The following is a 20,504-nucleotide window of genomic DNA, read 5'->3' on the forward strand; positions in this document are numbered from 1 at the left end:
AAAGCCCAGGGCAGTCGCTCTCAGCCCCTTTGCCCTGCAGAGGGAAGCAGCCCCGTGTCAGGGGAGATGCCCCTCTGCTGTGCCAGAGCTCTGGCTGCAGAGGAGGCACCTCCTGCCCTGGACCACACAGCCTTGAGGGCAGAGGCTGTGCTGGGTGGGAGACGAGAGCAGGGGTCTTGCTCAGAGGAAGGTGTCTGCACTGGAGGGGATGACAGGGAGCTTTCCAAAGTCTCCCTCCCATGACATTGCTGGTTGGAGTTTGCTACAACACCCTGCCCACGTGTTTGCAGCCTGGAGCTATCCCTGGTGGGAACTGTTTTCTCCCTCCAAGTTTTCCCTGTCAGGGATCACAGACCCCGTCACCCACTCCTGTCTGCTCAGCTCTGACCTGAAGAAACCTCCCAGTTCCAGGCACTCTCTAGAGGTACTCCCCGTTTGCAGGCAGTGAGGAGCAGGGCAGACAAACCCTGATGAGGCCAGCAAAGGTGACGCTGGTGCTCTCTGGAGGGAGAGGAGGGGATGGAAGCAGTTGACTTGCCTCCCACCAGACCTCCTGATCTTTCAGTGTAGCGGCTCAGGACTCTCAGTCTCCCTCTCCAAAGGTAGCAGCGCCTTTTCCCTTTTTCCTGAAACAGCAGGAAACGGAAAGCACAGCCTCAGGAAAGCTCTTTACCTTCAAGGGATCCCCTGCCTTGCTCTTCCTCTGCAAAAGTCCCCTCTGAAATGCCCTGGGCAGCTCTGGCTGCACACCCTGCCTTCACCCCTTCACTCTTGTCTACCATGAGCCCCTGGGCTGGGAGGCCTCCTGACAGAGCCCGTAGGCTGTAGGCTATGATAGCTTTAGGAGATCCTTCCAGGAACGGCAGCTGCATTGCCCTGCACCAAGAGACTTACCGTGACAAGGGCTGGAAAGGTTTCTTCCCTTGCAGCTCTCCTCTCTCCCACGGCTCCAGGCTGCCTTTAATCTCTCTCTGTCCGAATCCTTTCACCAGAGCCCTGCTGCACTTGGCAGAGGAGTTGCTCCCTGGCAGAGCTGTCTCGCTGCACTGCTGCCTGCTTCCCAGGAGCTCCCTCCATCCCAGGAGCCCGTCTCAGCCCCGGAGGAGAGGACCTGCCCAAGACGCCACTTGCTCTGCCCCCCACCCCACTCGGCGCTCCCTCCAGGTGTCCCTGGGGCTCTCCAGGAACCTCCTTGGAAAGAGACTGAAGGAATCACCGATGCTGCCTGTCTCACCTCCGCAGAGACGTTTCTTTGCAGCAGTGCCCTTTCTCCTCTCCGAGACACAGTTAGGTCTGAGAATCCCCCTTCCTTGGCCCATCATCAGACAGGACACCTGGACACTGGCAGGGAGGCATCTCCTTTACCCATGCTGAGGGAAGGCAATCAGCTGAGTCAGTGGAGGCATCTCCTCCTGGAGTTGTAGTCCTGCGGTGGAAGGGACCTCAGCTCCCTCCCGTGCCTGCCACAAACCCACAGGAGGTGAGATTCCTCTTGCTTCAGTCATGGTGTCTGCTAAAAATAGGATCAGTAGTCCCATTGTCACTGATGGAGATGGAGACCAAGAGTTCACACACAAACACCTGGTGACGTCTGAGGTGCCAGATGTTGTCCACGATAATGGAGCAGTACTGAGAGTTTGGGAAACATCTGGGGGCATCATCCTGCAGCCTGGTGAGGATGCCAGCTGAAATGACGCAGATGCCCACATTTAGGACATCACCCCCTGTCCCTACTCACGCTGTTCAGGGCCGCCTAGAGAGGTGTCCAGCCGACCAAATGTTGTTCTGTGCCAGAGGGAGAGGGAAGTCTTTCTCTTTCTCCCCTCCTTTAGCTGTATTGACTAGCTGTCCATTGCCTGTAACAAGAGTTGTCTCACACATCCCCACGGAGCCTAACCTAATTCAGGGCAGCTGCTCATTGAATGGCCAAACACAGGCCTGTAGGGCTCTGTGAGACGCCAAGGCTCTCCACCAAAACTGCCTGTGGCTGGCAGGGACAGCACAGGACCTGCAGGAAAGCCGTGTCCCCTCAAAGCAGGTGCATGACAGACACCCCAGGCGCCATCTCAGATTCCTTCGGTGCTTGTGTGCAAGTGACTGATTGCCACCCCTGCAGTGAGGCCAGCCCTGTCCCATCTCTGTCCAGCAGATGCAAGGCACTGCATGAATAAGAAGCGCATTGCACTGGGCTCTCCACTTGTGGGCCTATGTTCTCAGCTTCTTCTACTTCTCCTCTGCCCCATCCTTTACTCACCCTCTTGACGATACAGTCTTCAAAGAGCCCAATGAATTTCAAGTAGGCATAGATCACAGGATGTCCACATCCAAGGACGCTTTCAGCAGCACCTTGTCCTTCCAGGAGATCAGTGCCTCTCTCCACCAAAGGCCCTGCAGGGCTGCAGAGACACCGCAGACAGCAATGCCCTCTCCTGCCAGGGCTGCCCAGCCCAGCCCTGTTTCTCTCGGACCTTGGGGACAGCAGGCATTGCTCTCTTTTGGGGCACCTCAAGTCTTTCTTACAATGCTGTCTGCCATCCACTCCAGCATGTCTCTGCCATGCAGCAAAGCTTTTGCGTACATGGGCTCTTGGGTGCTTGGTGTCCCTGTTCAGCATGACAAGGCTGAGGTTGGCCTGGAGCCACAACTTGGGGGCTGCAGCCCAGATGTGCAACACTCTCCTCTGACTGGAAACAGCCAGGAGGAGCTGGAGCCCCGTGGTCTGTCACAAGCTGTGACTTCTGAGGCACAGTGGGACACCTCCCACAGCTGGCGTGCTGCAATGGATGGATAAAGGTTCTTCACGAGGCACAGGCTGGGAGCATGAGAAGAGGAATACTTTCTGTGTGAAGGAGTTGCTTGGATGTATGGAGCTCCTTGCTGGGAAAGTCAACAGTTTGGGTGAGCCCTTGTGGGTGAGGATCGGAGGAGAGGCCAGTTAGGGCGACTTTGTGGTGGGAGAAAAAGAACTGGTGATCAAGGGGAGGAGGTGGACAAGCTCTTACTTAAGCACGTCAAGGAAGCCTCCAGATCAGTGACATGGGGCTCTTTCTGGGGACCTTAATGACCCTGACATTCATTGGAGGGGGAACACAGCACTGTGAAAACAGACCAATAGGTTTCTGGAGGGGGTTGGAGCAATTTCTTTGCAAAGCCACCAGCTGGACCAACAGAGATGATGCTCACCTGGATCAGGTCCTTGCAAACCATGAAGAGTGGTCAGGGACATGAAAACCAGGGTCATCCTTCACTGTAGTGACCATGTAATAGGGGGGTCCCAGCTCTTGAGCAGCCTGAGGAGGGAGAGGAGCAGAGGGCGGGTGTCAGACCTCAGAGGGGAAGACTTTGGCCTCTTGAGGGGGCTTTTAGTGGGGATCCCGTGGGCAGCAGTGAAGGGCAGCACAACTCAGTACAGCTTGTCTTTAACGAGAGAATCACCCACAAAGAGCAGCAGTGAGTACACAGCTGACAAGACCAGCTTGGGTGAAGAGGGAACTCATGAGGAAGCTCCACAGGTAATGGAAGCAGAGAGGAGGTGGGTGCAGAGACTCACTTCAGAAGGAGGAATTTAGAAATAGGAGTGGCTTTTTTTTTTTTTTTTTTTTTAAGAACAATTTTGGAAACCAGGGTGGGTTGAGTTACAGGAGCACAGATGCCTTGTGTCACCCTCCATCTGCAGTTTCCATTGGAGGGTCCAGGTTTCCCATGGCCCCTTGTGGTCACTCCCAGTCCCAGGTGAGTGTATCAGGCACACCAGGACCTCCTGAAGTGGCACTGGAGGCTTCTGGTCAGGAACTGAGCTCGGCCTGCAAAGATGAGGCAACTTTCTCAACATTTATGTAGGATGCGAACATTTTCATCAGCTGAAATGTTTGAATACTTTTCATAGAGAGAGAATGTTTTCCTGTGCTGCCATCATGAAACTCTCCAGGATGTGTACTGCTCTCAGGACAAGAAACCTTGATCTCCCTGGCACTTGCTTGACCACTGCTCTGTCCAGTATGGAGTGTACTGGATCTCACTAATCTTCTAGCTATTCCCACATGTCCTGATTCAACTGACCCTTTCTCAAGTCATCTTCTCCAGCAGACTGTCTGCACAGATGCCTTTTTGTGTGTCCATCTGGTTTTCCTCCTCCCATTACTCTCCATTCCCTCAGACCCCTCCCAAGTACCCAGGTGCTGCTTGGAGCTTCAGGCAGTTGAAAGCTTGCTGCTCCTGTCTCCTGTCTCTGTAGCCAACTTCTTCATTGCCTTTCTCTCTGTCCTTTCCTACTAATCTCACTGCAGATTTTCCCCTCCAAAGAACAAATAGGATTTAGTGGAGGCAACTTGGACTTCATGGACACCTGACGAATGGTTTTTATTCTTCACTGAACCACTCTTCCTTCTTTTGTTTTTGTTCTTGTTAACTAAGAGAAATGCTGTGTCTCTGTGCAGCCACTTCTCCAAGGAAAGCAGAGGAAAACTGATGCTGAGACATTCAGCTCCAGCCTGAGTGGGAAAAGCTTTGATTTTAACATGAATGATATAAGTTTCAGGTGACCGGTGAGAGAAATGGCAGGTTGGGGTGGGGTGGGTGGGATGAAGAGTATCTCTAGAGTGTCTGACAGAAAGGGTCTGGCTTTTCCCACATGTTCATACTTCATCATGAGACCCTCTGGATCTATATGACTTGGGGATTGTCTATATTGTTTATTCTGTAAGCAGAAAAATAATGAAAATGCACAAATCTTTTTAAAATGTTATTTCTTTTTGACATCTTCTCTTTTAGACTCTACTCCTGAACTCTCCCTAATGAACCACACAAGAAGGGAGGCATTAAAGAAAGCTGCAGAGCGCCATGGCATGTTAGGGTATCTGCATTTCCATGAGCCCTCTGCTGCTAAGTTCCTGAACTGCAGCTACCGAAAGGAGATTGAACAAGCCGCTGAAGAAGCCTTCAAAATCTGATTAAAATCTCCAGGACTCTGAGGGTGTCAGTGGGCCCCCTGAGGGCCATCACAGCTGAAGCCATGAAGGGAAGCACGGGTGGAGGTACTGCTCCCTGGGAGCTGCCTTAAACTGGCAAGAGGTCAGCACTGGTTCCAGGTGACAAAGGCAATGGGCAGGTGGCTCTGCTGCCACGTCAGCCCTTGATGGGTTTCATCCAGAAGGATGGTCAAGCTCTGATCCCTGGCACCTGGGAAGGGAGATCCTTTTCCTCATGCGTTGCTCAGGGCTCTTGATGGAGCAGTGTGATGTGGGGGTGGGTGATGACGAGTGCAGGACAACCCTAGGAGTGCCTGGACTCTATGGGGGGATGAGGAGGCACCGAGGCCATGGGGCTGTATGGAAATGGTGTCCCCTCATGGCTCTTGGTGGCAGTAGCTGAGAGGAAAGAGATCTTGGTTGTGTTGGGGAAGTCCCAGCCCCACCAAGGCCCTCAGTCATCTCCACCACGGGCTCTGCCATGCTGTCCCATGCCTGCAGCAGTTCTCCTGCAGACTTTGGCCACCCCCCAGATTCCCCACCTCACTGTGTACCTAGGCTTTACAAATGTCTTTTTGTCCTCCCTGCCTTTTGCTTCTAACACAAAGCTGTGGTTTTCTGGGGATTTGCCAAAGCTGTGAATCCCCAAGCAACACATCCAGCTGCTTTCAAAGCTAATGCTCCTCAGTCACCTAAGATATCCCAGCACTGTACTTACTTATCATAGAATCATAGAAAGAATCATAGAATGATTTGAGTTGGACGGGACTGTTAAAGGTTATCTAGTCCAAGCCTCCTGCAGTGAGCAGGGCCATCTTCAATTAGATCAGGTTGCTCAGAGCCCTGTCCAACCTGACCTTGAATGGTTTCAGGGATGGGGCATCTACCACCTCTCTGGGCAACCTATGCCGGTGTTTCACTGCCCTCATCGTAAAAAAGTTCTTCCTTATATCTAGTCTCAATCTCCCCTCCTTTAGTTTGAAACCATTACCTTGTCCTATCACTACAGGCCCTGCTAAAAAGTTTGTCCCCATCTTGCTTCTAAGCCCCCTTTAATTACTGAAAGGCACCAAGAAGGCCTTCCCAGAGCCTCTCTTGCCCAGGCTGAGCAACCCCAAATCTCTCAGCCTTTACTCACAGCAGAGGGGTTCCATCCCTCTGATCACTTTTGTGGCCTTCCCTAGACCAGCTCCAACAGGTCCATGTCTTTCCTGTATGGAGTACTCCAGAGAAAAGTTAGGAAAAGTATACTTTTTTCACTAATTTCCCAGGAGAAAACATTGCTTGGGGGGTATTATGAATGTGCATAAATACCTGAAGGGAAGGAATGAAGACAAGGGAGCCAAAGTCTTCTCAGTAGTTCCCACTGACAAGACAAAGGGTGATGGACACAGATAAAAACACATGACATTCCCTCTGAACCCAACAAAACACTTTTTCACTGTCAGGGTGGTCAAACACTGGCACAGGTTGCCCACAGAGGCTGAGGAGCCCACAGAGGCTGAGGAGCCTCCATCCATGGAGGTATTCCAGACCCACCTAGACAAGGTCCTGAGCAACCTGCTCTAGCTGACCGTGTCTCAGCTGGGGAGTTACACTTGATGAACTCCAGAGGTCCCTTCCAATCTCAACATCTCTGTCGTTCTGTGAGTGTGAAGGAGAAAAGTAAGATGGAAAGAAATGAACAACACACAGCCTTGATGGCAAACACAGTGGGATCCTGTGGGGAGGGCCCACGCTGGAGCAGGGGAGCAGTGTGAGGAGGAAGGAGTGGCAGAGATGTTCTGTGCTGACCGTAAGCCCCATTCACCATCCCCCCAGCTCCTCTTGGGGTTGGGGTGGGTAGAAGAATTGGGAGCAATGGAGTAATTTGAGCCTGGGAAGAAGGAGTGGGGTGGGGAAATGGTCTTGAATATTTTTGCTATGATTTCTCTCTATCCGAATCTTTTCTAATTGGCAATAAATTCACTTGATCTTCCCCAAGTCAACTCTTCTTTGCCCATAACAGTAATGAGTAGGTGATCTCCCTGTCTTTATCTTGACGCATGAGCTAGTCCACCTTATTTTCTTCCTTTGTCCTTTTGAGCTGACGGTGCGAGTGAGCAGCTGGGTGGGTGTCTGGCTGCTGGCCAAGGCGAACCCACTACAGGACCACCACAGCAGGACTGCTGTGTGCAGCCTGGGGCTCAGCAGCACAAGGAAGATCCTGACAGACTGAAGCAAGTCCTGCAGAGGTCAGAAGGATGGTTGGGGCCTGGAGCAGATAATGGACAAGGAGAAGCTGAGAGAGCTGGGTTTATAAGAAGTCCCGCAGAGCCAAACACCAGAGCAAGGACCCAGGCCAGCTGGGGAGATCTCAGTCAATGGAGATTTTCAGAATTTGTCGAGACAAGCACCTGACTGAGCTGGAGATGTCTGAGAAGAGGCTTGGCTGAGAGTCCAGCTGTGTCAAGAGCTGTGGTATTTGGTGTGTAATGGCTGCCAGTAGGAAACTGGTTCCCTTTTTATTAATAATGGCAGTGGAGTTGAGTATGACTGAGCCCCAGAGGAGGATGGGGGTGACCATGCAGCAAAGGTCCCTCCTCAGGCCTGGGGTGTATGGCCAGTGGGTGGGACTGGTCTGGGACATATTTCCTGGGGCAGTTTTCCCAGGGTGTCCTGGAAACATGGCACAGACCATGACCCTCTCTTCTGCACCTTGGATGCCTTGCTTCCTTCACCACGACACCTGGCTCTGCACTGGGAGTGCTGGCTGCCCCTACCCTGCACACTCACACACCTGAGCTCTGCACTGGCCTTTTTCTCTCTCAGGCTCATTCCAGCCCAGCCCAGACCCTCCCCACCTCTCCCCACCTCCCCTGCCCTCTCCCCAGCCCAGCAGAGCAGCCCAGCCTGGGCTGGCTCCATGGCACTGCCCAGCGCAGGCTGCTGCAGAGCTCTGGGCACTCACCCCACAGCCCCAGCCCCTCTGAAGGCCACAGCAGCTGCTGGGGGGCAGACAGCGGGGTTCAGGCTCCCCATCAGCCCCACGACTGGTGCTGGCCACAAGGCCATGAGGAAACAGAGGCTAGGCACTCTCTGCCTCTCCTGAATCCATAATGTAGGTGAGCCCCAACCCTGACTGAATTTTCCCCATCCTCTGCTGCCACCAGCCCCACTCCCCAGGACAGCACCAGAGTCCTGGCCCTGGGGGTCCTCAGGCAGCTCCTGCAGCTCTCCACTCTCCCTTCCCTGTGCCTGCTGGTTTTCCACTGACTCCCATGGCATTGCAGAGGCCTTTTTCATAGATATCACAATTTAGCCTTTACTTCTGGGGGACTTCACCTTTGAGGGTGTTTCACCTTCTGAGTCTCCATTCATTCCAACCCCAGGGCATGTGGGGAGTCCCCATCCTCTGCTCTCCTGAATTTTCCAAAGTATTTTCTAGAGAGTCTGGTACATGCCATGCATCCTATCATACAAGAAGCAACCTGGAGAAAGAATGGGGAGCTGATAGACCATCTCCACGGCCATTAGACACCAAGAAGAGAGCCTTTAAAACCAGAACACTTGGTCCAGTGGAACCCAAGGTTACCATGCACTTAACCCCAAAACCACTCAGAACAAAAGGAGAATAGAAACTTCAAAAGACCAATTCCTTGGACGTTTTCCTGGAAGGAACTTTGGAAGAAGAGCCTTGCCTTCAGGCACTGAAGCCAGGAGCCGCCCTTTTATTGAAGAGCTAAAATGTGATGGGACACATGTAACACAGTGTTGTGCGAGGGTCAGACACAACAGGATCAAACCCCCACAGCAGGAATATAAACCCAGCAAATTATCTCTAAGTAGAATTATCACGAGAGAAAAAAGCAGAATTGTGGCATAAGATAAACTCTGGGAAACATGCAGAGGAGGGGAGGAGGGTTATTCTCAGTGAAACAGCACCCATTGGATCACTTTCCACAAGGCATCCTTGATTTCCTGGTTCCTCATGCTGTAGATGAGGGGGTTCACTGCTGGAGGCACCACCGAGTACAGCACTGCCACCACCAGGTCCAGGGATGGGGAGGAGATGGAGGGGAGCTTTAGGTAGGCAAACATGGCAGTGCTGAGAAAAAGGGAAACCACGGCCAGGTGAGGGAGGCACGTGGAAAAGGCTTTGTGGCGTCCCTGCTCAGAGGGGATCCTCAGCACAGCCCTGAAGATCTGCACATAGGACAGCACAATGAAAACAAAACACCCGAAGTCCGCAAAGACACCAACCACAATAAGCCCAACCTCCCAGAGGTAGTATTGTGAACAGGAGAGCTTGAGGATGTGGGGGATTTCACAGAAGAACTGGTCCACAGCATTGCCTTGGCAGAGGGGCAGTGAAAATGTATTGGCAGTGTGCAGGAGAGCATAGAGGAACCCAGTGGCCCAGGCAGCTGCTGCCATGTGGACACAAGCTCTGCTGCCCAGGAGGGTCCCGTAGTGCAGGGGTTTGCAGATGGCAACGTAGCGGTCATAGGCCATGATGGTGAGAAGCCAATACTCTGCTGAAATGAAAAAGACAACCAGAAAGATCTGGACAGCACATCCCATGTAGGAGATGTCCCTGGTGTCCCAGAGGGAATTGTCCATGGATTTGGGGAGAGTGGTGGAGACGGATCCCAGGTCGAGGAGGGAGAGGTTGAGGAGGAAGAAGTACATGGGAGTGTGGAGGCGGTAGTCGCAGGCTACGGCGGTAATGATGAGGCCGTTGCCCAGGAGGGCATCCAGGTAGATGCCCAGGAAGAGCCAGAAGTGCAAGAGCTGCAGCTCCCGTGTGTCTGCGAATGCCAGGAGGAGGAAGTGGGTGATGGAGCTGCTGTTGGACATTGTGTCCATCTGCTCATGAGGATCTGTTCAAGGAGGTAAAGGAAGGGAGAAGTTAGGGCTGACTGCTTTGAGAAAAATCTATTCACATTCTTATATGAAGCCCCCAAAGAGCCTTTCATTTTTCGGGAAGAGCTTTGGTGAGCTCTGGTTGGTGCTGGCTGAGGGTGCCCCAGGGAGCAGCAGGCTCTGCTGGGGGCTCTGCAGGACTCTGTCCTGCCCTACACAAGTAGGTAATTAGGAACTCGGGGTGATCTCAGATTAAATCCAGTCGTGATATCAAAGAGCTTTTCAGCATTGTCACTCCCAATTCACCTGACTGCAGAGCAGAGCTGTGGGCAGTTTGGGTTGTGCCTTCTGCTCTAGTTGCCCCAGCACAGCTGAGCAGTGGTTGGAATGCAGCAATGCCTGGCATTTCTGCTGCACTGCAAGGGAAACCTTGTGGGTGCTGAGCTTGGGCACAGGGACTGTCCCTTAGTGCAGAGTGAGGACAGCCGCTCTGTCCATCAGCCCTGCTCTCAGCTGCCCTGGGCTGGCAGCTCTTCCTCCTGGAGGACTATCGCACTCGGGTGTTCCCCCCAAAAGAAAGAGGCCAGTGCTGGGAGCAGAGGAATCCAGTTTCCAAGTGCACATCTCCAAACCCCTCACCCCATCTCATCGCACCTGAGGAGGGTCTCAGCTCTGTCCTCCCAACCAGGGACACAGAGGGCTCATGACAGCTGCCCACATGCAGCCATCCAGCAGGAATTCGCTGGCGTTAGCACCGAGGTGTCTTCTCCATGGGGCTCCTGCAAAACAGAGAGATGCCCTGGGAGAGCTGTGCCCTACGGGAGGGCAGCCTGCAGCCCAGCAGGACCTCCCAAGGACAGTCAACTGTCCTGCATTTGTTATGTCCTGAAGGGAGGGTGAGATCAGTGCCAGCCGCACACACTGCAGTACCCAGAGCCGCACAGGTGAACAGGGTGCGAGCTGGATGCTTTTCCTCCATGGCCATATGTGCGTGACAGCACACGCAGCGTTGGTGTCTGAGCTGTACTTAAATCCTCACCCCCCATACCAGTGAGTGTAACAGTGAGAAGAAGGGCAGTAGGGAGAAGAGGAGAACACGCCAAAGGAGCCCTGCCAAGGGAGGCAGGAGAGGGAGACAGAGACAGACCCTTGAGTTTTAACTCTCTTTGGTGGTCAGGGTGCTTGGGAAGGCAACTCATGGCCAAGTCTCCATGCCATTAAGGGCTGAGACTCTGCTTTGTGAGTAGTAAGGAGACCAGGGGTTGCTCCCCGGAAAGTATCTGCCCTGCAGGGGATGGCAGGAAGATGCCTGATCCCCACATCTCTGCCCTCTCCATGCTCACAGAGCTCATCCCACCTGCTGCGTGCTCAGCTCTGCCCTGCAGACACCTCCTGGCAGCAGGACACTGCCCAGGGACATCTCTGGGTGTGCAGGGGCTAAGGAGCAGCTCAGGCAAGTCCTGATGAGAACTGGGGTCTCATTGCCTACTCCAGAGCAGAGAAATAAATGCCCATCTCCCACTGCCCACTCAGCCAACCAAGAGTGGAAAAACTCAAAGCACAGATCTCTGTGTTTTCAGGTAATCCCCTACCTTGACATCTATCTTTAAAACGACCCTCTGCAAATGTCCTCTGAGTGATGTAGAAGTCTGAGCAGCCCTGACCCACGCTGCACCCTCTGGACAGCAGAGGGATCCTGCCCTGCGTCCACCCACAGGTTCTCCCCACAGCTTTGAAGGGTGCTCCCTAGGCAGGCTGAGTGCTGACCCGGGCAGACGGCAAACTCCATGCCCTGGTGCACAGCCCACTGAGGTGCAGTGACCCAGCTCTGAAGGACAGCCCTGGGCACCCACAGGTGCACACCGATCTTCAAAACCCCAGAAGGTGGCAGCTGTATTGCCTTTTCCTTCTGAACGTGCAGCAGGGAAGTCCTCCTCTGCAGCACATCCTCCTACTCTGCATTACAGAAACTGTGAAAGTCCTCCCGAAAATCCCATAGGCTGTGGGATGTAGCAGCTTTTGTATATCCCTCCAGGAACACCGGTTACATTGTCCTGCAACCAGGGACTTACCATGTGGAGGGCTGTGAAGATCTGTCCCATGCAGTGAGCTCTCAGCATCCTCCCACTCCACACTGCCTTCACAGTCTCTCTGCCTCACTCCTCTCCTCTCAGCACTTGCAGGCAGTGCCCTCAGCCCTGCTGCCCTTTGCAGAGGAGCTGCTCCTGGGCAGAGCTGTCTCTCTGCAGTGCTGCCCACTTGCCAGCAGCTCCCTCCATGCCAGGAGCCCAGCCCAGCTCAGCAGCAGAGGCCCAGCCCAAGGCACCACTTTCTCTGCCCCTCTGGGCTCCCTCCAGGTGTCCCTGGGGCGCCAGGGGAACCTGCTGTGAAACAGGCTGAAGGCATCACTGACGTTCCCTCCCTCACCTGGGGAGAGAGACACTTACTTCCAGCAATGTCATTTCTCCTATCAGGAAAGGACTTGGGCATGAGAATCCCCTTTTTTGGTCCCATCATTAGGCAGGACACCCAGGAAGGTGACAAAGAAAGATCTAATTTCTTCAAGATGGGGACTTATCCTCAGTTCAATGAAATAGGCATTTCATGCTGGGTCTTTAGACCTGGGCCTAGGAAGACACGTAGCTCCCTTTTGCCCATACTATGTCTCTGCTTTTGCAACCACAGGGTCTTGGACACTTGGTACCAGGGTACCTTACAGCAAGTCAGAGCTTGCCTGGTTGCACAGCTCCAGTGCTTCAGCCCAAACGTGCAGCAGTGCCCTCAGCCAGGGGCACAGGCAGGAGGAGCTGGAGCTGTTCCTGAGCAGACAGAGCTGTGCCATGGTGGCAGAGCTCAGGACAGCTGCTCTTCAAGGACAGCATCCTCCAAGCTCCGCAAGGGGGAAACTTGATTGAAACTCAGTCTAAACTTGAAAGGCAGTTGAAGGGCACCATAAGGAGGGTTTACTGCTTCAGGAACAGTTAAAGAAGAAACAAAGATCCTGTGTGGCCACTGCTGAAGTAAGAGCAGGTGTAGATAGATGAGAGATTGTGTGTGTCCTCTTTGCCTCAAACTTCCCCAGCAAGGTCTCCCAGGCCTTTGTGCCTCAAGGTGGGACTCTGGAGGTAAAAAGCCAGCGGTGGATGGGGACCAAGTCAGGGATCACTTGAGCAAACCATCTTTTACCAGTCTCTGGGACAGGAGGGGCAGCATCCCAGGGAGCTGAGTGAGCAGGCCAATGGCACAGCAAGGCCACTCTCCATCATCTTTCAAACGTCACGGAGACTCTGGGGACTAGCTGATCACTGGCAGCACCTCTACAATGCATACACCTTTCCAGAATGCCCCAATGATGAGCAGGGGAATGAAAGGCTGTGCCCCAGAGCGTGTCCACTTGGATCCCATTTCTGGGTGTCTGAAAGAGAAGGCAACTAGGTTTACCCAGGGGAGCTTGTCTCTCACCATCCTCTTTGCTTTCTGTGATGAAAGGACAGGATTGCTGGATGCAGGGAGAGCAGAGATGGTCTTTTACCTGGAAGTCATCAAGGCTTTCAGCATCATCCCTCCAAAAATTTCTTGTGTCCATATTAGGACAGTATGGGCTGCACGGGTGGATAAGTCGTTGAGTAAAAAACCTGCTGGAAAGCAGTTGGGCTTGGAGGAGTGTGGTACATGCGTGGTGCTCTGTCTGGAGGCATCTAGCTAGTAGGGTCCTGCAGGGGTCTAGCTTGCAACCTGCCCTGTTTCACATCTTTTGAATGACCTGGAGGATAGGAGACAGTACTTTTTCATATACCTTTGTAGAAGATATCCCATTGAGGAGAGCAGGGCAGGGCTGGAGGGCAGGTCTGCCATCCCAAAGGACATAGAAACCTCATGATATCCAGTAAAGATTCCACCAAAGTCCTGCTCTTAAAGTGGATGATGGCTCTGAAATGTCCTATGACAGGGACTGCCTAGGCGGGTAGCAGCTCTGCAGGAAAGGGTCTGCTGGTCTTTGGGTTCCATTAGGCAAAAGAGGAGCCACCAGCAAAGATGGCCAACAACAGCCTGGGCTGTGTGAGCAGGAGCACAGCCAGCGCAAGTGATTCTCTCCCTCTGCTCAGCACTTGTGGCACCACATCCAGAATACTTGCCCAGGTTTTGTTTCCCCTCAATGCCAGAGAGACATTGGCAAGCTGGAGGATCCGCAAATTTCAGTGGAGGGCCACAGAGATGGCCCAGGTTGGAGCACTGGTCCTGTTAGGAGAGGCTGAGGGAGCTGGGCTTATTCACCCTGGAGATTGGAGGGCTTTGCGGGGAGGATGGAAGAGACTCGCATTGCCTACGGTGAGGTTCCCAAGAAGACACTGTGGTGCAAGGCAGGAGGACAGGAGGCTATGAGCTGGAACACGAGGGGGTCAGGCTCAATATAGGGAGAAACTTTTGCAACATGAGGACAGCCAGACATGGGAATCCATTTCCCAGAGACTGTGCTCTCTCCATCCCTGGAAGTTTCTCACACTCATCTGGATAAACCCATGAGCAACCTTGTGTGACCCTGCTTTGAGCAGGATGTTTTCTACAGATATCTAGCCAGGTCCCTTCCAGCCTGAATGACACTCTCATTCCTCACCTCTCCGTGTCCTCAACATGAGGGAAAGCCCTCAGGTTCCCTCTGACTGTGGAAATAATTCACATCAGGTAGAAGGCAGCAGCACAGCCACCCCAAACAGTCCCGATGCCATCCCTGGCCTCATCTTTAATTTACTGCTTCCCTTTTCCCCCTCTCAAATTCTTCACTGTTCTCATTCTCACACCTTCCAAAAAGGCCAGCCTGCCCTGGCTGGCTGGGGTGGAGTGCATTGTCTTCATAGCAGCCCGTAGGGTTCCATGTTTTGGATTTGTGAACAAAACTCTTTTAGCTATTGCTGAAGAGTGCTTAAACAACAGGAAAGCCTTCTCTGTCTCTCACACTGCCCTTCCAATGAGTGGCCTGGTGTTGGGCAAGAAGTTGGGATGGGATGCAGCCAGGACAGCTGACCCCAAATTACCAAAAGGATATTCCATTCCAGAGGGTATCACGCTCAGGAATAAATGCCCAGGAAAAGGAACAGGAAGGGGGGACATTTGTGGTTATGACATTTGCCTTCCCAAGTCACTGTTAGTCGTGATGAAGGCCTGGAAGCTTGCCTGGAAATGGATGAACATTTCCCTGCCAATGGCATGGAGGGAAAGAATTTGTTTTCACTTTGCTTGTGAATGCAGCTTTGCTTCACTTATGAACCATTCTTAATTCCAACCCAAGAGCTTTTCTCACTTTTACCTTTCCAGTTCTCTTCCCCAGGCTGCTGTTGGGGGAGTGAGCAAGTGACTGGATGGCTCATTAGTTACTGGCTGGGGTCAACCCACCACACTTGTTAATCCTTTCCACATTGGCCATGCTTGTCTCCTTTTACATCCTCCTGTGGTGTTTCTGAGATGGTTGCTGTGCCACTTTCTACCTGGGGCAGCAAATCCATGAAACAGGTCATCCCTTACCTTACCTGTAGTGTCCTGCAATTGCTCACGGTGTTATCTTGTCAGAGTGTCGGGCATCTGCAGACATAGCATGACATCGGAGCCACTGCCTTGCAGTGTTCCCAAAGAGAAGAGATTCAGCTGAAGCTGAGGGTCTCGACATCAGGCACTCATGGGAGCAGAATTCAATCATTGAGAGCCAGGAAAGCCTTTATTCATTTCTTCTCCTCCCAAGTCCTGAGCAAGTGATGGGGAGAAAGGAAGAAAGGAGAGGGTTCCTCACTGCCTTTGCAGTCCACACACACAGCTGAATTTTGTCCTACTATCAATCAAAAGTTTAGTTCAGGTTAATGTTGCTACCAAGCAGGATTTTTTGAAAGTGTTCAGATACTGTGTGCTTCTCTTAAGGGACAGAGAGTCTAGAAAGGCATCATCCAACATAAACAGCTGTCCTACAGACATCTGTGGAGCAGAGGTGAATTTTACTTATGAAGATTATTAACTAAGGAGTGCAAACCCTCAAATCAACATAAGGAGACTGAGGCACCTGCATGCTGCTATGGATGTCATAGATCCACACGACACAGGATGAGTAAGGCCACCTAAATGAAGCATCTGGAGGGCTGGCTGGTGCTGTCAATGAAGAAAATTAAACAGTACTGGAGAGCATTAAGGAAAGCCAAAGTTTTGAATCAAGAGCTTGCTGGAAAGAGCCAAAAGGAAGGCTGGGTCTGGGTGAAAGCTACCCCATGCTCTGCGGGTAAGGAACCAAGTTCAGACATTTTCCCTGGCAGCTGATTCTCTGGACCTGCACCACACAGCAGCCAGGTTTCTCAGCAGGGCTTTCCATTTCCCCTTCCAGAAATGACCATGTCCCTCCAACATTCATGGACCCCTACCTACCAGTTGGGAAAGCGCATTTTGTTGAGAGGAAGACCTCCCTGAGGCACATCTGTCCTTGAGGTCCATAGGCTTGTGCAAGGCTCAAGGTGGAGCTCCTTTGGTGCCGATATTTCTATTGCAGAGCACCCTCTGAGCACCACTGCCTAGACAGATGAGGAATGATCATCAACATTTGAAGAAACTATGAGCACATTTTGCTTCAGCTGAAATGCCTTGAACAGTTTTCACCCATAGACAATGCTTTCCCGTGATGCCAACATGGACGTTTCCAGCCCACTATCCTGGTTTCAGCTGGGATAGAGTTAATTTTCTTCTTAGTAGCTGGTATAGTGCTGTGTTTTGGATTTAGTATGCGAATAATGTTGATAACACACTGATGTTTTAGTTGTTGCTAAGTAGTGCTTACACCAGTCAAGGACTTTTCAGCTTCCCATGCTCTGCCTGGTGCACAAGAAGCTGGGAGGGGGCACAGCCAGGGGGGCTGACCCAGACTGGCCACAGGGCTATTCCACACCGTATGACGTCATGCTCAGTATATAACTGGGGCGAGTTGGCCGGGGGGGAAGGGATTGCTGCTCGGGAACAGGCTGGGCATCAGTCAGGGGGTGGTGAGCAATTGTGTCGTGTATCACTTGCTTTGTACATTATTATTGTATTATATTATTATTATTATTACTACTACTACTATAATTCTATTTTATTTTACTTCAGTTATTAAACTGTTCTTATCTCAACCAGGAGTTGTCTGACTTTCACCCTTCCAATTCTCTCCCCCACCCCACTGGGGGGGAGTGAGTGAGCGGCTGTGTGGTTCATAGTTGCTGGCTGGGGTTAAACCACAACTATGCCTGGGAGAAGAAACACTCATCTCCCCTGTTACACCCCTGACCCTGCTCTGCCCAGTGCACTGTGTATTGACTCTCAGCACTCTTTCACATCTTTCCACATGCCCTGCTTGAACTGACCACTTCTCAAGGCATCTTTTCAGCAGGCTGCCTGGGCGTACGCATTTCCCAGTGTCCATCCAGCTTTCCTCCTCCCGTTGCTCTCTACCCATTCCCACACCTCTCAGCTCCTCAGGTGCTGCCCTGAGCTTCAGGCAGTTTGAAGCTTGCCTTGTCTTTCAGCAGGCTGCCTGATGGTCCCTTGAGCCATGTCCTCACTTGTGTTTCTACCTGTTTTCCCATGTATCTCCCTGAAAGTGTTCTGCTAAGGTTACCGACAGTGGGAAGTGGACTTCAGTGGAGGAAACTTGGACTACATCTATTATTTTTTACTGAGCTATTCTTTTCTTTTTCTTTTTTCTTTTTTCTTTTTTTTTTTTTTTTAAATTGGGAGGTAAGAAACATTATTCTGTGACTGTGTACAGCTGATTCTTCAAAGAAAGCAGGTGAGAATGTGTGCAAATGAGCTGAAGCATTGAGCTACAGTCTTTAGTGGAAAGAGCTTAGAGTTGAGAAACCCTGATGCAAGTGCCAGGCGGCCACTGAGAGAAATGACCGGTGGGGGAGGGGGCAGGGGGACCAAGGATGACGATGGGACACAGGACAAAGATGGGCTGTACAGTGTCTGACAGAAATGATCTTAACTTTCCTACATCTGCAGGCTTCATCAGGAGATGCTCTGGGTCAATCTGAATTGGAGAAGGCTGGTCTTACTTGTTGTGTAAACAGAAAAATAAAGAAAACTGGAAAAAAGAAGAAAAACTGATTTATTGTTCCTTCTTATTTAAATCTTCTCTCCTTGGCTACTCTCCTGAAAGTTTTCAAAGTAGCCACAGAAGACACGAAGAATTCGGGAAAATGATGCAGAGAGACATGGCTTGTTAGGGTGTTTTGCATGTTAATGAGCTCTCTGGTGCCAAGTTCCTGAACTGCAAAGACTGAAAGAATGAACAAGCCTCTAAAGAAGTGGAAGGCAGAAGCAAGCACCAAGTTTCTGAGGGCGTTGGGGGCCCCACTGAGGGCCAGCGCTGACAAGGCCATGAAGGCAATGAGCAGTCAACGTGTCGGTCCCTGGGGGCTCATCAGGCAAAAACTGGGAGCCACTGGTTGCAGGTGGCAAAGGCCGTGTGCTGGTGGCTCTGATGCCATGTAAGCCCTTGGTGTTTGTTTATGATCAGAGTGGCCAAGCCCTGCCCCCCAGGACCTGATAAAGGAGGTCCTTCATGCCTTGCTCAGGACTCTGCCTAGGGTCAGTGTGAGTGGGGGGCTGTGTCTGGGGCAGGAGGCAGGAGGCAGGTTGGTGTTAGATTGGTGTTAGATTCTGTTCCTTTAATGACAAAGGTGTGGTTTTCTGGGGATGTGCCAACGCATGTGAATTCCACAAAAACCATCTGGCTTCATAGGCCTGCTAATGGCCCTCAATCACCTAAGCTGTCCCTGTCCCAGACTTGCTTGCCTCCTCAATCCCAGCACTGTACTGCACAACCTCCTTATTCTCCTAGCCTCAAATCAAACACTGAATGATTCCACTTTAGCATGACTTCCCCTTGCTCTTTCAGGTCTTCTTCTGGCCCATAACACACTTTCTTCTATGCACACACCACTCTCTCCCTCCAGTCCCATTTCTCTCACAAAGGCTTCCCACCTCCCCTGCAGTAATGGGACCTCACTCCAGGAGGTTCATGCATTCTCCAGGCTCATGGATGTTTCCTGAATTCCAGGCAAGTTTGGGTAGTGAAGGAGAGGAAGACAGAAAAGTCGGCTCGTGGGGCATGATGAGCAGTGTTCATCTACCCCCAGCAACGAGCACTCCCCATCTGCCAGGTTGAGGCATGCTCCCATGATGGAAAGTCCTCATATAAGCCCTGCTTTGTGCAGGGACCTTCAGTCACACTTCCAGGGCAAATCCACTCCTCTTCCACCCGCAGACATCAATGGCTTTCCATTTCTGGGCTCAGACATGGTTGGAAGGATTTGCTAAAGCCCTGAACCATCACCTTGCTTCTCACTGACATCCCTCCACCCTCCCTCCCATCCCTACACACTGCCAGTCACTGCCTAATTGCCAACTGGAAAGTTAAGAAGCTCTCAAGGCTTTCCATCTCGTTCTCTGGGGATGGCCGTGTTTCTCCAGTCACCATTCATGGATCCTTCAAACATCCGTTGAGGAAGCACACCAAGATGTGTGAGAGGAGGGCCTCCCTGAGGCCTCCCTGTACTCTCTGAGGTCTAAATGCTTGTGCAAGGCCTCGGGAGGAGTGTATCTGGTGCCCACATTTGTATTGCAGATGGCTGGTCTGCAACGGACCAGGAATGGAACAGAACTGGTGTCAGGACTGCCGTGGGAGGGGACACTTGGTGTCCTGGGTGGGGCTGGAGTGGAGTTAATTTTCTCCATAGCAGCCCCTACGGTGCTATGTTTTGGGGTTGTGACCAGACCAGTGTTGATAAAACACTGATGTTTTAGCTGTTGCTGAACAGCAGCTGCACAGTGCGAAGGCTTTTGCTGTTTCTCCTGCTGCCCAACCAACGAGCAGGCTGAGTGTGGGCAAGAAGCTGGGAGGGGAATCAGCCGGGACAGCTGACCCCAACTGACCAAAGGGATATCTCATACAACATCATGCTCAGCAATAAAAGCTGGGGGAGGAAGGAGGAAGACATTTGGGACTATGGCATTCCTCTTCCCAAGTAATCCTTACTCATGATGGAGCCCTGCTTGGCTGGAAAGGACTAAACACCTGCCTGCCAATGGGAAGCAGCGAACGTATTCCTGATTTTGCTTTGGTTTTACCTATTCAGGTGTCCTCTTCTTGACCCATGAGTTCCTCACTTTGCCATTCTGATTCTCTCCCCATCCCTCAGGAGAGGAGAGTGAGCGAGCACCTGGGTGGGGTCTTAGCAGCCATGTTATGGACTTATTTCTCTTTAAATTAAAAGCAGTAACAGTACCTTGCTCTAAAATTTCTTCTTCTTCTTGATTATATATTTAATTTCTTTAAATTTATTCCTCTCATTCCTTCTTAATTGACAAGACAGTTGTAACATAAGAGTATTTAGATTTTGGCATGAAGTTTTTAGAACTGTGCTTTTTCTCTCATTGCTAACCCTTTCTTACCATTTCACAGTACCATCTCTCAGACAATGTTGCCCCTAATTCATTTCTGCTATCTACCTTTCATTCTTATTTCAAGTGTGTGTGTGTGTCTGTGCGAGGAGTTCATTGTTTTACAAAAAATTGTCACGGGACAGATCCTAAACTGGTGAAAAGCACAAGGCGGGCCACATTTTTATGTGATGGACACTGACACAACACCATTATCTCCATTTTGCATCTCTGAAGACCTAA

The 20,504-nt window shown here is 51.7% G+C and overlaps 1 protein-coding gene across 1 annotated transcript; it reads right to left on the reverse strand.

Annotated features, from left to right (window-relative positions):
* Nucleotides 1–8,876: 8,876 nt before the first annotated feature.
* Nucleotides 8,877–9,806, reverse strand: LOC148051197 (olfactory receptor 14C36-like). The gene has a single exon (XM_087738315.1). It carries the CDS (start codon nt 9,804–9,806, stop codon nt 8,877–8,879), a length of 930 nt encoding a protein of 309 aa, XP_087594441.1.
* Between the last annotated feature and the right edge of the window lie 10,698 nt (nt 9,807–20,504).

This window comes from Nipponia nippon, unplaced genomic scaffold (genome assembly GCF_047370975.1).
Source record: "Nipponia nippon isolate SJK-2023a ecotype South Korea unplaced genomic scaffold, ASM4737097v1 scaffold_64, whole genome shotgun sequence".
Lineage (NCBI taxonomy): Eukaryota > Metazoa > Chordata > Aves > Pelecaniformes > Threskiornithidae > Nipponia > Nipponia nippon.

Bases quoted from the DNA above. Each gene is read 5' to 3' on its own strand.
- LOC148051197 (XM_087738315.1), bottom strand. From the start codon at position 9,806: ATGTCCAACAGCAGCTCCATCACCCACTTCCTCCTCCTGGCATTCGCA.